Below are 18009 nucleotides of genomic sequence, written 5' to 3'. Positions count from 1 at the left end.
TGGAAAATAGTGAAAATTGGGACTAAAAGCCAGAAATTTTAACACAATCCATTGTACTATAGGAATAAAATCTTTTTTTCGGAATATTTTCATGATTAAAAAATTAAATAAATGACCCAAAATTCCATTTAAAACCTTTTAATTGAGTTCCATTTGAAATAAAAAACTTTTTGTGATTTTTTTGAATTTTATTTTCAATATAAGTGAAAATAGCTATCACGATATAATAGTTCCAATACAATCATCAATTTTCGTTATTTTTTATTTTTTTTTAATGTTTATAATACAAAAACTTTTTTTATCTGTTTACTTTAAAACTTTGATAATATATACAAATCGTATTGATAAAAATTAAAAATAAATTGCGTACTTTCAAATTATATGTATAACTGTGTATTTTTTATGTACAAACTATGATAATAATAATTAAAAACAACTTTATATAAATAATAATAATAAAAACAGACGAAAATTTAAATTTTTGTTCGTTGGAACGTAAACTACGTATTTAAATCATCGGATTAACAAGGGGATGACTTTCGGAAACATAAAAATAAAATATATATGAATATACATAAAAAAGGGTGAGTTTTCGTCCCCTCGTTGTGGTGTTTGCCCTTCGTAACAAGATTAGAGGGCAAATTATCGGAAAATAGTGGCTTGAATTTTCATTTTGGGAAAATGTGTGTGGAAATATTGAAAACTAAATTGGAAAAACGCCCTGTGAGTTTTAGCATCGATATTAGGGGGTAAATAACCGAAAAGGAGGGTCAAATTTTGATTTGAAAAGATACATAATGGAAAATAGTAAAAATTAGGTTGAAAAAGGGAGGTTTTCAAGGGTAAATAATTATCCTGAGAATTGTATTATTAAATAGGGGCAAATAACTGAAAAAGGGGGTCTCACATTTAGGATTTGGAAAGATATATGCTAGAAAATAGTAAAAATTAGATTGAAAGGGAGTTTTTAGTGGCAAATAATTTTCCTGGGAGTTCTAGCGTCAAGATATACGGACAAATAATAAAAAAAAAAGAGATTTCGAAGGATATATGGTAGAAATTAGGTTAAAAAAGGATTTTTAAGGAATGATCATTATCCTGAGGGTTGTAGTATCAGGATTAGTGTCAAATAATCGATAAAAGAGGACATATTTTGAATTTCGAGAGATATATGTTGGAAAATAGTAGAAACTAGGTTGAAAGGGGGGTTTTTAAGGACAAATAATTATCCTGAGAGTTCTAACATCGAAATTCGGGGTCAAATAACCGAAAAAGATGGCCATGTTTAGAATTGGGGAAAACGTATGTTGAAAAATAGTGGAAAAGCACTTTTGAGGAAAAAAAATAATCATGAGAGTTAATAATCGGAATTAGGGAGCAAATAACTGAAAAATTGGGCTCAAATGTCGAACTGAAAAATTTCAAGGCTGGTAAATAATGGAAATTTGGTCAAAAATTACTTTTCAGGATAAATAATAAGCAAAGGAGGTTGATAATCAAAAATAAGGGAAGAATAATCGAAAAATGGGGCTCAGATGTCGATTTGGAAACAAATATGTTGGAAAATCATAGAAATTTAGTTGCAAAAGGACTTTTAAGGACAGATAAACATTCCAAGAGCTCAAAAACCAAAATTAAGAGGCATATAATGAGAAAATTTCGAAAAATATACGCCGAATAATAGTAGAAATCAAGTTGGAACTGGACTTTTGAAGAAAGATAATCGTCCTGAGTCTAATACATTATGAAAATTATTTAACAATATTGCAAAAAGAATTTAACGTCCAAAAATCTCACAAAAACAAAATAATCCTCAAATCCGACAAAAATTTATGTTAAAAAAAATTAAATACTACAAGGGAAATTTTAAAAATACTTCCGCGAACCATCGGGAAAAATCAATTCGATAAAAAAAATAATTAACCGATACAACGTTTCGTTAACCAAATAAACATCTTCAGAGACCAATTCTCAACGAAATAGACGGACACGTGGTGATCAAACGGTGACATACGGGGGGTAACGAATAAATAAGAAAAATGAAGTTAAACGACGGTGTAAAACTCTCTATTATTGTGATGTTACACTGTTAAAGCCAAAAGCGTTTTTCTTTCTCGTTATAAAAATATATATATGTATGTATAGAAACATTTTTTGTTTTTTTTTGGAGAAAAATTTTCCCTATTAAATGTTATTATCAAACATAGAAAGCAACTATTGCGATTCTCCTCGTAATATTTAATAATACCTGAAAAAAAAAAGAAAAATTATTTTTTTTGAGTTTAAATTCAAAAATTCGATCATTTCTTACCAATAAATGTTATAAAACACCCGGCATGGTGTTAGGATAAAAATGGATTCGCTGGTTCGTTGGTTTTTACTGTCCATGCCGAATTAGAGGTACCGTTACTGCTTACGACGGGCGTCCAAGGATCCTACAATTAATTTGGAAAAAAAATTCACTCCTATCACTTTTTTTTCATCGTTATATTTCAAGTACCACTCGTAATAGAAAATGTCGCGAAAATTGTATTTAAAATATGAAAATCTTCTCATCAATTAAAGAAAATCTTAGAAAATGGAAAGAAATATCAAGGAAAATAGCCAGAATTTCAAAAAATACGAAAATATCTACAATTTCTGTAATTTTTCCATCGCCCCTCGTAATAGAAATAAAATATATTTCGCTGTAATACATAAATATTTGATTGACTCGAAAATTATTTCGTTATACCTCAAAAATTGTATTTAAAAATATCAAATACTAAGAGGGAAAGTAACAAAATTTCTCTCATAATAATACGGGAAAAAATTGGAAATTTGAAAAGACGAATTCAACCATATAAAATTTTAAAGAAAATAATCAAAAATAAACAAGAAAATATCCACAATTTTTCTTATAAAAACTCATTGGAATTAAATTTTTTAACCGTTTCGTTAATTTTTGGATCACCCCTCATAATAGAAAATAGATATTTTACTGGAATCGGTTAACATTTGATTAATGATGGTATTAAATCGAAAGAAAAATAAATATTACAAGGGAAATTACGAAAATATCTACAATTATTTCCAAAAAATAACTATTTGAACTAACGTATTTATTAATTTGGATAATTTTCCAATTACCCCTCGTATTATATATCACTAGAATCGTATATTTGATTAATGACGTTATTAACTCGAAATTAATTTTCATATACCATAAAAATCGTATTTGTTTAAGTAATTAAGTTAATACTACAAAGGCAATTCGAAAAATTCTTCGTATCGATTTGAGAAAAGAAAATTGTTTGAAAATTTGAGAAAATAGCTGAAAATTTTAATGAAAATATTATTCGAAAATTGAAAAAAAAGAAAATATCTACAACTTTCCAAAAAAAAACATTTGAACTGACGTTTTTATTCATTTAGATAATTTTTTAATCACCCCTCGTAATATAAAGGAGATATATTACTAGAATCCTTGTAGATTTGATTAATAACGTTATGGACTCGAAATTAATTTTCATATACCATAAAAATCGTATTTGAAACTAGTTAATACTACAAGGAAAATTCTAAAAATTCCTCCTATCGATCTAAGAAAAGAAAATTGTTTGAAAATGTGAGAAAATGGCTGCAAAACTCAATGAAAACAGTCGAAAATTTAAAAAACAAAAAAATGTCTACAATTTTTTTCAAAAGAATATTCATTTGTATCAATTTCCATATCTGTAAATTTCCCATCGACCCTCGTAATACATAAGAAATATCTTGCTGAAATCGTTATATATTTGATTAATGATGCTATTGAGTTGAAAATAATTTTCATATACCACAAAAGTTGTATTTAAAAAAGGAATATTACAAGTAAAATTCAAAAAACCCCTTCCTATGAAAAAAAAAATGGTTAGAAAGTTTGAAAATACCAATTTAGCAACTGAAACTCTCGAAAAAAAAAACAGTTCAAAACCCAACAGGAACAATTCTAAAATTTTTGTCATAAGAAATGATTATTTTTTTGTATCTATTTCTGATATCACCCCCCCTAATAGAGATTTTTCGATGGAATCGTTTTTAAATTCTATTAATGATGTTATTGAATTGAATTCGAAATAAACTTTTTTTAACAAAAGTCTAAAAATGCAAGGGAAAAATACTTAAAACATGAAAAACATAAAAAATATCAATTTTTTTCAATGTTTCAACCGACCCCTGTAATATAAAAATAAATTTTATCAAAAATTAGTGTATCCCTGAATTTACAATTACTATTTTCAGGACTTTATTGGCTCTAATTGTTTAGATACACCCTCTCCATAGCTCTAGCTTTTCCACTAGGACTTCGGCAAATAATCAATTTATACCTTGAACAAATCATATACTTACTGGTATTGTCGTACCGGCACCATACAAACCATTGGTACCACCGAAAGGTTGTTGTGTTGCCGTTACGGGAAATTGTCCGAAGGATGTTGTGGGTACCGGTGCGAACGTCTGCGCGGGTAATGGAGCTGTGAATGGTGCGAAAGTTTGTTGTTTGATTTCATTGATGGACGGTTTCGGTGGTGGTGTATTGAACACCGGTCTAGGAGGGTTGGGATCCGAAAACGGATTCGCTATTAAAGTTGGGTTCGCCGGTTTACCTACCAAATAGTTTTATATCGTATAAACCCCATGAAAAAAAAAATGTTTTATTCATCGATATCAGAAAAATTATCTTTTAGTTTCGAAATTTATTTTACGAAAAAGTCGCATTCGCCAAACATTAGATTCTTTCATCATAACCGAATAGAACCGATTTCACGGTCCTTGTCGTGGACGATTCCTTAATAGTAGGGAAAAAGATAATTCTTCCATTTTGTTTTAGTACAGTCCGTGTAAAAGAAAATTTTAGGAAAAACATTATCACAAAAACACTTTGACGTAATGGTTCTTTCATTTTTTTAGACCGATTCGTATTAAATACAACCATGGAGAATATTAAAAATCAAAAGTCACCATATTTGAACAAAAACAAATGGTATTAAAATTAGTTCGAATTTGATTCACTAAATTTATTATTTTTTATTTTTTTGTTTTAATTCATTAGCCTTCACTTTATTTTCATTTCCGACCAAAATTTCGGTTAAAATACTAAATACTACGAGGGAAATTCAAAATATACTCACAAAGTATTGAAATGATGGTAAAAATTGTTGGAAAAAATCGACTAGATGAAAATTACGATTAAAAATCTAAGAACCGATATTTGTACCGCGAAATAGAAATATCTGAAAATTTTTTTAGTACAGAAATATTCTAATTCATTTCACTATTATTATATCAACTTTTCAACCATCCCCTGTAATAGGAAATAAAGAAGATATTCTTATAAAATCATTATAATTAGTATGGTGATGCCATTGATTCAAAATCAAGTTCATTTTAAACAAAAATTGAAATTTGAAAAATAAAAATCACAAGAGGAATTCTCAAACAACCATTTTTATAATGAAAAACTAAAATTGTTTAAAAATTTGAATCCGTGAAAAAAAGGCTGAAATTTTAAACATAAATATACGAAAAAAACAACATAAATATATCTACAACTTTTTTTGTAAAAAAAAAACAAGAGCAAATCATTTAATTAGGTAATTTAATTTTTCAATCGACCCCTGTAATAAAAAGAAACAGATATTTCACTAAACTTTCAACTACTTTATGTTACTTATTCGAATTAATTATCATTTCTATTATTCCTTCGAATTCGAATGGTTTATACTATAAGGGGAATTGGAAAAAATATTTCAAAATATCATATTCGAATGAAACTTGTAAAAAAAAAAAAATTCAATTAGATGAAATAACGACGTCAAAATCTTAAGAATAGTATCTGAGAAGGAAATATCTACGATTTACTTGAGGAACATATATGAAAAAGTTTGGAAAATAATGAAATTTATGTATTATTTATTTCGTAAAACTATTTTCCAATCGCCCCCCGTAATAGAAATATATTTTGATACAAAATTGAACAGCCAATGCGATCGATTTGACATTAATTTTCATTTCCAGCATAAATTTGAGTTTAAATGATGGATACTACAGGGGGAATTCGAAAACTACTTCAAAATATCATAATTTAAAGAAAATTAAGATAAAAATTCAGGGAAGTCAAAGTAACGATGTTAAATTATCAAGAAAAGTATTTTGGAATGAAAGATCCACAATTAACTCCAAAGAAATATATGAAAAAAATTGGAAAATATTAAAATTCATTTCTTAAATTTATTTTCCAATCATCCCCCGTAATAGAAATATATTTTGATATAATATTGAACCAACAATGTTGTTGACTCGATTTATTTTCATTTTCAATATAAATTTCAATTTAAATGATAAGTACTACAAGGGTAATTCAAAAAAAACTCCATATTCGAACGAAACTTCAAAACTCATTCATCCAATTTATTTGTCAACTACCCCCTGTAATAGAAAGAGATCTTGCTAAAAACAGTTAAAACATCAATATAAATGAAAAAAATCGTCATTAAATACTATTTTATACAGCAAAAAGTTGACATAAGATGCGGTTTTTGTGTAAACTAAAAATATTACTGCAACCGCAATTTTTTCGAAACGCTCTGGTGGTTTGTTCAAGTTAATGACTCTCGATTTTAAATATACTCCAATGACACATAAATATGTTACCACAAATTATATAATTCGATTAAATACAAAATTTGTTATCACCGACGAAAAAAAAATTTAAAAAAAAAAAATAAAAACCTTTCGTCGATTTCTCACCCGGTAACCAAATTTCGTCGTCCGACACTAAAAACACATCACAAAAGTGAATAAAAACCATTTTTCTTTTATATCAAAAATATAATCATGTGAAAAATTTGAGTCCTCGTAGAAGCGATTATCGTTTAAACACCCTGTATATGAGAAAAAGAAACTTACTCGTTACGAGATTATCTAAATTGACCAAAGCGGAATTTTCACCGAGAAAACTCAGCGGCGTCTTTTTCGTCGTACCGGTCGATAAATTTCCTTCGCTATCCGTCGTCGTAGTCATCAGGCTTTCTCCTAATAGATTCAATTCGAATGGATCCGAACCGCCGCCGCCGTTAGTTTTAGGCGAAGACGTAATTTTATTTCTAAATAACAAAATTACATCAAAAACTAACAATCCCTCAATAAATTATTATTCACCTATTGGATATGACGTCGAATTCATCCAAATCTGTTGAACTTTGACTCGCAGGTGACCAAGGATCCTGTTTGGGGATCGATTTTGGTGAAGAGGTGGTGTCAGGAGCTACCGATATACCCCAAGGATCGGTTTTCGTTGCGGTATTATTACTCGGTGGTAACCAAGTACCGGTTAAGGGTACTTCTGGCGGGGAGGATAACGAAGATGGATGCCAAGGTGATGTTTGCTATAAGACAGTATGGAAATTAGAAATTTCGTTGGTAACGATATTGAGGACTGTAACAAAGCTTACGAAACGTTTGCATCGTCGATGGGGACGAAAAAAAGAGCCGTAGAGACTGAAAAAGTACGGAAAGCTACAAATTGGTAATTTTTTGAAAATATATTTCTTCAAATGAATATTTATCAAGTTATCATTGAATTAGTGGTGAAAATGTGATAAATTGAAATATTTTTGAGCGAAAAAAACATGGAAAACCAAACGAGGAAATCTATTTGATGCTTTCTTAGAAAACATTTTAAAATAATCGAGACAATGGAATTTTTTTTAGTGACGTATTTCTTCAATCGACATATAAAAATAGCGTACAAGGTCTATAGCCATACATACAAGGTATTTCGAGAAAAATTAAAAATGTCAAAATTCATTTATCCCGTATTTCTAGAAATTAATTTCTCATACACCCCCTGCAATTATTATAAGATATTTTGCTATAATATTGAAACGTTTATTCATTTCAATTCCCAACGTAAATTTGGGGTGAAAATATAATTACTACCAGGGGAATTCAAAGCATACTTCAAAATATCATAACGAAACGAAATTTGTACAAAAATTTATGAAAAATAGAACTAACTAACTAACTAAGAAGGAAAAGTTTTTGGAACAAAATATCTATAATTTATTTGATCAAGTATGTACAAGTCTCGATTATTTCCACAAATTAATTTTTCAATCACCCCCCGTTATAGCAAAAACTAATATTTTGTTAAAATATTAATCCATTTGATGTTGCCAACTCGAAATTTATTTCATTTTCCAACGTAAATATGAGTTTAGAGGATAATTTTACAAGGGGAATTATAAAAATAGAAAGAAAATAACGATAATTGTTATTATTTCCGGCTCGAAGGTCCAGGTAGTGCGATTTTATGATTATATATGTGGTAAAGTGTGTTCAGTGTATGTATAATCAGCAGTTTTGGTAATTTCAACTCGATATGTGGTAGATTACAGGGTGTGTCAAGAAAATAACGAAATTTATAGTGTTATTTCCGGCTCGAAGGACCAGATAGTGCGATTCTATGATTATATATGTGGTAAAGTGTGTTCAGTGTATGTATAATCAGCAGTTTAGGTAATTTCAACTCGATATGTGGTAGATTACAGGGTGTGTCAAGAAAATAACGAAATTTATAGTGTTATTTCCAGCTCGAAGGACCAGATAGTGCGATTCTATGATTATATATGTGGTAAAGTGTGTTCAGTGTATGTATAATCAGCAGTTTTGGTAATTTCAACTCGATATGTGGTAGATTACAGGGTGTGTCAAGAAAATAACGAAATTTATAGTGTTATTTCCGGCTCGAAGGACCAGATAGTGCGATTCTATGATTATATATGTGGTAAAGTGTGTTCAGTGTATGTATAATCAGCAGTTTTGGTAATTTCAACTCGATATGTGGTAGATTACAGGGTGTGTCAAGAAAATAACGAAATTTATAGTGTTATTTCCGGCTCGAAGGACCAGATAGTGCGATTCTATGATTATATATGTGGTAAAGTGTGTTCAGTGTATGTATAATCAGCAGTTTTGGTAATTTCAACTCGATATGTGGTAGATTACAGGGTGTGTCAAGAAAATAACGAAATTTATAGTGTTATTTCCGGCTCGAAGGACCAGATAGTGCGATTCTATGATTATATATGTGGTAAAGTGTGTTCAGTATATGTATAATCAGCAGTTTTGGTAATTTCAACTCAATATGTGGTAGATTACAGGGTGTGTCATAAAATAACGAGATTTATAGTATTATTTCCGGCTCGAAGGGCCAGATAGTGCGATTCTATGATTATTCATGTGGTAAAGTGTGTTCAGTGTATGTATAATCAACAGTTTTGGTACATTCAACTCAATATGTGGTAGATTACAGGGTGTGTCAAGAAAATAACGAGATTTATAGTGTTATTTCCGGCTCGAAGGGCCAGATAGTGCGATTCTATGATTATATATGTGGTAAAGTGTGTTCAGTGTATGTATAATCAACAGTTTTAGTAATTTCAACTCGATATGTGGTAGATTACAGGGTGTGTCAAGAAAATAACGAGATTTATAGTGTTATTTCCGGCTCGAAGGGCCAGATAGTGCGATTCTATGATTATATATGTGGTAAAGTGTGTTCAGTGTATGTATAATCAACAGTTTTGGTACATTCAACTCAATATGTGGTAGATTACAGGGTGTGTCAAGAAAATAACGAGATTTATAGTGTTATTTCCGGCTCGAAGGACCAGATAGTGCGATTCTATGATTATATATGTGGTAAAGTGTGTTCAGTGTATGTATAATCAGCAGTTTTGTTAATTTCAACTCAATATGTGGTATATTACAGGGTGTGTCATAAAATAACGAGATTTATAGTATTATTTCCGGCTCGAAGGGCCAGATAGTGCGATTCTATGATTATTCATGTGGAAAAGTGTGTTCAGTGTATGTATAATCAACAGTTTTGGTACATTCAACTCAATATGTGGTAGATTACAGGGTGTGTCAAGAAAATAACGAGATTTATAGTGTTATTTCCGGCTCGAAGGACCAGATAGTGCGATTCTATGATTATATATGTGGTAAAGTGTGTTCAGTGTATGTATAATCAGCAGTTTTGGTAATTTCAACTCGATATGTGGTAGATTACAGGGTGTGTCAAGAAAATAACGAAATTTATAGTGTTATTTCCAGCTCGAAGGACCAGATAGTGCGATTCTATGATTATATATGTGGTAAAGTGTGTTCAGTGTATGTATAATCAACAGTTTTGGTAATTTCAACTCGATATGTGGTAGATTACAGGGTGTGTCAAGAAAATAACGAGATTTATAGTGTTATTTCCGGCTCGAAGGACCAGATAGTGCGATTCTATGATTATATATGTGGTAAAGTGTGTTCAGTATATGTATAATCAGCAGTTTTGGTAATTTCAACTCAATATGTGGTAGATTACAGGGTGTGTCATAAAATAACGAGATTTATAGTATTATTTCCGGCTCGAAGGGCCAAATAGTGCGATTCTATGATTATTCATGTGGTAAAGTGTGTTCAGTGTATGTATAATCAACAGTTTTGGTACATTCAACTCAATATGTGGTAGATTACAGGGTGTGTCAAGAAAATAACGAGATTTATAGTGTTATTTCCGGCTCGAAGGGCCAGATAGTGCGATTCTATGATTATATATGTGGTAAAGTGTGTTCAGTGTATGTATAATCAACAGTTTTGGTAATTTCAACTCGATATGTGGTAGATTACAGGGTGTGTCAAGAAAATAACGAGATTTATAGTGTTATTTCCGGCTCGAAGGACCAGATAGTGCGATTCTATGATTATATATGTGGTAAAGTGTGTTCAGTGTATGTATAATCAGCAGTTTTGGTAATTTCAACTCAATATGTGGTAGATTACAGGGTGTGTCATAAAATAACGAGATTTATAGTATTATTTCCGGCTCGAAGGGCCAGATAGTGCGATTCTATGATTATTCATGTGGTAAAGTGTGTTCAGTGTATGTATAATCAACAGTTTTGGTACATTCAACTCAATATGTGGTAGATTACAGGGTGTGTCAAGAAAATAACGAGATTTATAGTGTTATTTCCGGCTCGAAGGACCAGATAGTGCGATTCTATGATTATATATGTGGTAAAGTGTGTTCAGTGTATGTATAATCAGCAGTTTTGTTAATTTCAACTCAATATGTGGTAGATTACAGGGTGTGTCATAAAATAACGAGATTTATAGTATTATTTCCGGCTCGAAGGGCCAGATAGTGCGATTCTATGATTATTCATGTGGTAAAGTGTGTTCAGTGTATGTATAATCGACAGTTTTGGTAATTTCAACTCAATATGTGGTAGATTACAGGGCGTGTCAAGAAAATAACGAGATTTATAGTGTTATTTCCGGCTCGAAGGGCCAGATAGTGCGATTCTATGATTATTTATGTGGTAAAGTGTGTTCAGTGTATGTATAATCAACAGTTTTGGTACATTTAACTCAATATGTGGTAGATTTCAGGGTGTGTCAAGAAAATAATTTATTTATAGTGTTATTTCCGGCTCGAAGGACCAAGTTTAATGGTAAGTTACACTACTAATAAAATTTAGGATACTAGGACCAAATTATTGGAAGAATAACATGAAAAACGATATTAACCCCTGCATTGTTTTTTCAATCAATTTTACTAAAACTCGAGCAACTACATAGAAATTTTTTTATGGAAAATATGAAAAATTATATCGACGATTCGAGAAATTTTAATAAAAAATTTATTAAAAACATTACAAAAAAAAATACGCAAATCTAAAGCGAAACTAGCCGTTACTTAACACACTCTATACATACCGGGGGCGAACGAAATTCAAAGAAACTCAAATCCAGTGACTAGAAATAAATAAAATTTCAAATAAAAATTTTTAAAAAAAAATTGATATTTTACGATACCTGCGGTCTGGGAGGTTGCGGCATACCCCACGGATCAAGCGGAGCCGATTCCCCCCCTAAATTAACGTCCAACAAATCAACCAAATGACTATCGTCGTGTTTCTTCTTCTCCTGCGACGATCTGAAATACACAGATTGGAAAAAAAGATCGAAACGTCTTATATCCTTACTTAAAATCTTGTTGACTTTGACTTAACGCCAACTGAAGCCGGACGTCGTCGGATTTCCTCTTCTGTTCTTCTTGATCGGCTTCTTCCCTCGACATAGCGAGCGCTAACTGCAGTTGAAGTTCTTCTTCTCCCGCAGTTTGGGGTCGCGCGATTTCTATATCTTTAGATACGTCGACGGTATCCTGAGAATGCCAATCGCCTCTGAACGCCGGATATTTCGGACTGCTCGGGGTTTCCAAGCCACCGTCGCTACCGAAACCGCTGGAGCTTTGCGCGAATCTCTCTTTGGCTTTTAACGCTCTTGCTCTCTCGTTTTTCAATTTTTCATCGTCTTTCAATAAATTCACGAGCTGTTTCGCCTTTTCCCTCACATTCTGACCTTGATCTTTACCTTCTTCTAAATATTGAAAATCTTTCAAAGTCTGTATCGCGAATATGTTTTCTTTACATTGTTGACCGACTTTTTCAGATCCTGTTTTAATTAGATATTCCAAAAGGACTAGAGCTTTGTAAACGTGACGCCAATTTCTACCGTGATCGTTAAGTCTTTTCCAAACCTGTCAAAAACGACATCGATTAAATTATAATAAATTACTTTTCATTATAATTTACCATTTGCATTATTTCGCTAAAAGCCACGACATTGTACGTTAGGTCTGCTATTTCGGCCATTATTGTACTACTGGGACCCCATGGGTCGTTCGATGTTGCTTCCCTAACCTTTTTTTGAGCATCCGAATAATTGTGAGCGAAATTTTTGAGATTTCGCCTAATGCCAGCGACATTTACTTGCATATCGTGTGAACCACGTCTCATCTAAAATTCATATATATATATATTCGAATCGATTATGGGGAATTTTTACTTTCTGGAACGTCTAATTTTATAGTATTTATGCCCAATCGTTCAGGTTCAACCTTGAAAATCGAATAGTGAACTAACTTCAATGATTTTTTCTTTAAAATTTGAAACTTTTATTACTTTTGTGGCTTTAAACGCACTATAATTGTTTTAATAACTAATCAAATGAAGTTTTTACATTTTTTTCTTAATCTATACAAAAAAATTGCAAAAATGGTTCATAAAATATAAAAAAAGGCGTTAAGGCCATTTCATACGAACCGGTTCGTACGGAACAGTCCTGATCTCGTGATACGCCGAGGTTCTGTCCAAATATAACCGTTTAATAAGAACATCTATTTAGACACATTATTAATGAGAAATTCTATTATTGGAGACGTTAAGGCCATTTCACACGATCCGGTTCGTACGATACCGCCCCGATTTCGTGACACACAGAGATTTTGTCCAAACAGGACCATTTAATTAGAGAAAGAACGTCTATTTAGACAAATTAATAAGAAATTCGATTATTGGAGACGTTAAGGCCATTTCACACGATCCGGTTAGTACAAGAAAGTCTCAGTTTCGTGACACGCCGCGATTTCATCTAAACAGGAGTGTTTAATAAAAAAAAACTCGAGACACATTATTAATCAGAAATTCGATCATTGGAGACGTTAAGGCCATTTCATACGATCCGGTTCGTACGGGGTCACACGTGAATTAAAAAATTCGATTATTATAGACGTCAATGTCATTTCACACGAACCGGTTCGTTGGTTGGGTTTTTTTTCGCACTTTTTATAAATATAAATATATAAAAATACGACGGAGGCTCGGTGATGGTTTGGGGATGTTTTTTAGGAACAGCTACCGGATGACTGGTAAACATTGGAAGGATTTTGAAGATAGAAGGCTATAAAAAAATTATGAAAGGGAAAGTAGTACGTTCTGGTTAGAGTGTGATGGGGAGAAAATTCAATTTCCATCATGACAACGATACCAAGCATTCCTCAAAGCAGCGCAAAAAGGATTGAAAGAAAGAATGTACTGAGAAAAATAATCTGGCCGTCACGGTCGCTAGACCTCAACTCAATTGAGTCGTTGTGGGACAAATTGAACGAAATAAATAAGCGGCACGATTATAATCAAATAAGTGCTGATATAATAACATTCAAAGTCGTACAACCAAATATTATCTGCGGATTTTTTTATATTTTTTTATTAATTCACCATAAAACTATAATTTAAAAAAAATCATCAAAATCGGATTATTTTTCGATTTACTAGAACCAATATAAACGAGGAGACAAAAATAACATAAAATCATCATATTTAATACAAAAGAAATGATTAATATATTGATATTTACAAATAAATTCAATTCAATACATATATAACACTAAAAAACCATAACATAACTATTATTTCGTATTTTGGCGTAATAAACTGAAAAAATTTGGTTAACAACAATTTATTTTCTGGTAATTGATGCATGTACTTGGAATTCTTCATGGTATAGCGAATAATTTCATTGACCGAAAATTTTTCAAATATTACGTGGGGTGAACGATCTTTCAACAAACAAACTCTTAAAGTAATAAAACTTTATCAAAAATTATCATCATATTTACTAACTGAAACGTTTTATATGGCATTAAATTTATACTAAGATAAACTATATACTGTTATGGTACAAATCACATCATAGGTATAATTAAGAAACTAAAAAGTCCATTTAATATGTTAATAAATAGTTTACGAGTCTTAAAATGAGGTCAAAATCGTTGCAGCTAATTATTCATAAAATATTTAAAGATATTCGTTAGTTTGATCTCCAATCTAAGTATTCCTATAATTATTCTCCCAAATACAGTTTTTTTATAAATAATAACTAACTTCACGTTTTATCTAAACGAAATTCTACATTTAACTTTAATAAAAAAGTTTATTTTTTAATCACCCCTCGTATCACGCCAATACGTCACCCGTTAATATTTTATTCCTAATTGAATCACGATTAACGATAAAAAGCACTTGTCACTAAATTCAAATAAACATTTTTCAAATAAATTGAAAAACTTACTTTTATTGTAGTTTCTGAAGATAATGGTTGAGTATTAAATCCAAATAGCCAGCTGCGAAAACATTAATATTTGTTAAAAAACAAAAAATCCCATGCACTTCTGCCTTCGTTCACAAAAATAAACACACGTACATAACTATGACATTTTAACAAACGTTAAGGTCGCTTATAAAAGGCTTCTAATTCTTACGTATAATCTGAATAATCACAAATCAATACTGAACACAGAAAATTGTACAATTACCATACAATTAAGGAATGAAATATGCACTAAAAGTGGCAAACATAACCTCAAATACATATACGTGTATATAATCTTTGCGTGTTATTATATATATATATATATATATATATATTTTAACCTCAATATAATATTACTTTGATTTATATATTCAACTTTATTACTACATAAATTTACTAGTAGTAATTTTAAGCTTCAGTATCGTGTTCAATCAATATCAAATATCAGGAGCAATGTTTTTAAATATTTATCAAGTGCAGACGATGCAAATTACGAATTGTTGTTTATATGTAATATTATTTGTGAGATAAATTTGAACTACTAATTTTTCGTCTGAAACTTTTGTTCAGAATAATAAAAACCTAATTATATAAAGATTCTACAACTTTCTACAATTAAATTATTGCTCAATATTATCATAAATCCATTGTATTGAACTGTAAATAGTAAGAGTAGAAACAAAAATTAATATATTTTTATAATGTTTATATTTATTTAGAGAAACATTTTAAAATCGAAAATTAAATTATCTAAATAATTCGTTTAAATACTAGTATTTGCTTAAGTGTTAAATGAAAACCTAGGATGACATTGTAATAAGACGGTTTTTTTATAATAATAAAATTCCAGTAGGAATTGTTTATTAACAGGTAAACAACAAATCATGTGATCGTAAAACAAACCTACGTAAAAGTATCTAGGTGTTTTGATTTCGTGATTATTCGTATACGAATATACTTAACGTAATTAATTTATAAAATTGGGTATAAATAACTGTATAAAAATAAAAAGCGAAAAATAAGGCACTGTAGCGTTAGCGAATAATAGAATTATAGATTTTTCATGCGAAAATTTCAGGCAATTCGCCAATGTTTAATGAAAAATGATCCACTTACCTACTGATAAAGAATATTATGTTCCTTCATGAACCACCTTAATTTGCTAGGTTTATTAGTTTGGATCTGAATTTAAAACTACTATTTTACTAATTATGATACGAAAATTTTAATTATTCAAATAAAACTTATCACAGTAAAAAACGAGTGTGTAATAACTGTGATGACACTACACTTTTTGTTATTTTCTCAACATACAACATTCAATATGGCGGAAACATTTCTTTTGAAGTTTACATGACAACAGAACTACTATAAAAATTATTATTTTTAAATGGCGTTTACTTACAAATAAAATTGAACGTAAATTTTTAATAGTTCAAATATATCTAATATATCAATTTGTTATTAATTATTTTTTTAGTATTATTAACTGAAAAATAAACGTTCTTATTCAATTTTAATTGAAATTAAAAAGAGATAACCATAGTTTTTACTCGAGTTAAAAAGAGATATATATATGATTCAATTTCGAGTTGACAATCATAATGTTTCTCTTTCTAGCTTATTAAGTTTTCTATTATTTCTTTTTCACTTTATATTTCTAAAAATATTGTTGAAGAAGAATTTATATTATAACCTAATTGATAAATGTCAAATTTATAATATGTCGGTACGTTATTTATCAAAAACATTTAAATTGATAACTACTAGTTTAACTAGAGGAACTTTTACGACAAACGTAGGGGCTCGGAATGTTTCTAATATTATAAATAATTTTGATAAAAATGACGGTTTGGGTGCGGAAGAAAAACCAAAAAAAAAGAAAACAGCTATCATACCCAAAATAACTTTAATCCAAGACCAACAGTTATCAGTTACTACTCTCGAAGAAGCCCAAAGATTATCAAAACGAAGAAATCTCAAGTTGGTAAAAATAATCGATCTTGATACAAAAACTCAGAGGCCCATATATAAATTGATGACAGGTAAAAGTGTGATATAAATATCAACGATTATTGTTATCGTTATATTTTAGGTAGCGAGTACCACGCTGAAGATTTAAAACAACGTGCGATTAAAAAAGAAGAAAAACAAAATGCCGTGAAAGCAGAAAAAGTGTTGATAATAAACCATAATATCTACGAACACGATTTACAAGTTCACCTTAAAAAGATAAATAAATGGATCGATAAACTTCACGAGGTTCGTGTAGTTATCAACGGGGATAGTAACAACATGGAGAAAGCTGAATCAGTTTATGCTAATATCGAAAAAGCTCTGAGTACAGGAAATTCTAGGATTTTACAGAAAAGAACGAAAGGTTCGGATATTAAGTTTCAAATATTACCTCCTAAGAAAAACAAAGACGACAATTTATGACTAAATAAAGTTACTGTTGCTGGTATATTGAGTTTTATAATTATTATCAAATATTATTTGTATTATAAATATTTTAGAAATAAAAAAAAAATGTAATTCTACTACTTTGGTACAAAACTACTGGGAAAATGTCTTCTGTATCTGATGCATATTTTCAAGAAATGGAGCCGGATTTGCCAATAGTCATGTTAGGGCAAATGAATTCTCTGCAGGTTGAATTTTTTTGTTTCAGTACCACATTAAAGGGCGGAAAAAATTATTGCACCTTGATTCTTTGGACTTATGAGTTTCTTGAGGTGTCCATTCAAATGACTCTTGTTCTGTTGAATACATCCTAATTCTTGTCATAGTTTCTAGTAGTACAGCCCAAGGGGTCCCTAGAAGGGTGTTTAGGTTTCTATCTTTGCTAATATTTAATTCATTTTCCCCCAAAGTGACCTGGTACATGGTAAATATGATATTCCTGCCTATTTCAAGTATCTCTAACCATTTTTAAAGTATTACATGCATCTTTAGTAAAATTTCACTTTGGAACGTGTCTTTAATGCT

At 30.3% G+C, this 18009-nt stretch overlaps 2 protein-coding genes across 6 annotated transcripts; one reads left to right on the top strand and one right to left on the bottom strand.

Moving 5' to 3' along the window:
• Positions 1-167: 167 nt before the first annotated feature.
• LOC130894895 (epsin-2) lies at positions 168-16512 on the bottom strand. Of its 5 annotated transcripts, XM_057801920.1 has the most exons (12): positions 16138-16355; positions 15001-15052; positions 12684-12887; positions 12072-12628; positions 11902-12022; positions 11803-11841; positions 7183-7409; positions 6931-7127; positions 6754-6798; positions 4372-4628; positions 2312-2435; positions 168-2248 (listed from the first exon to the last, which is right to left on the bottom strand). In XM_057801920.1, exons 3-11 carry the CDS (start codon positions 12885-12887, stop codon positions 2343-2345), a joined length of 1740 nt encoding a protein of 579 aa, XP_057657903.1. In that variant the 5' UTR covers positions 15001-15052; positions 16138-16355; the 3' UTR covers positions 168-2248; positions 2312-2342. The 5 variants fall into 5 exon arrangements, with proteins under 5 accessions (XP_057657903.1, XP_057657906.1, XP_057657905.1 ...); XM_057801923.1 differs by lacking the exon at positions 6754-6798 and having other exon boundaries at positions 16138-16512; XM_057801922.1 differs by lacking the exon at positions 11803-11841 and having other exon boundaries at positions 16138-16365.
• A 213-nt stretch (positions 16513-16725) lies between these two features.
• Positions 16726-17561, top strand: LOC130895128 (translation initiation factor IF-3). Its single transcript, XM_057802282.1, has 2 exons — positions 16726-17066; positions 17117-17561. Exons 1-2 carry the CDS (start codon positions 16745-16747, stop codon positions 17458-17460), a joined length of 666 nt encoding a protein of 221 aa, XP_057658265.1. The 5' UTR covers positions 16726-16744; the 3' UTR covers positions 17461-17561.
• Positions 17562-18009: the final 448 nt, after the last annotated feature.

The sequence above is a fragment of the Diorhabda carinulata genome, chromosome 6 (assembly GCF_026250575.1).
Source record: "Diorhabda carinulata isolate Delta chromosome 6, icDioCari1.1, whole genome shotgun sequence".
Taxonomy (NCBI): Eukaryota; Metazoa; Arthropoda; class Insecta; order Coleoptera; family Chrysomelidae; genus Diorhabda; species Diorhabda carinulata.
This window is presented reverse-complemented; position numbering and strand designations above follow the sequence as displayed.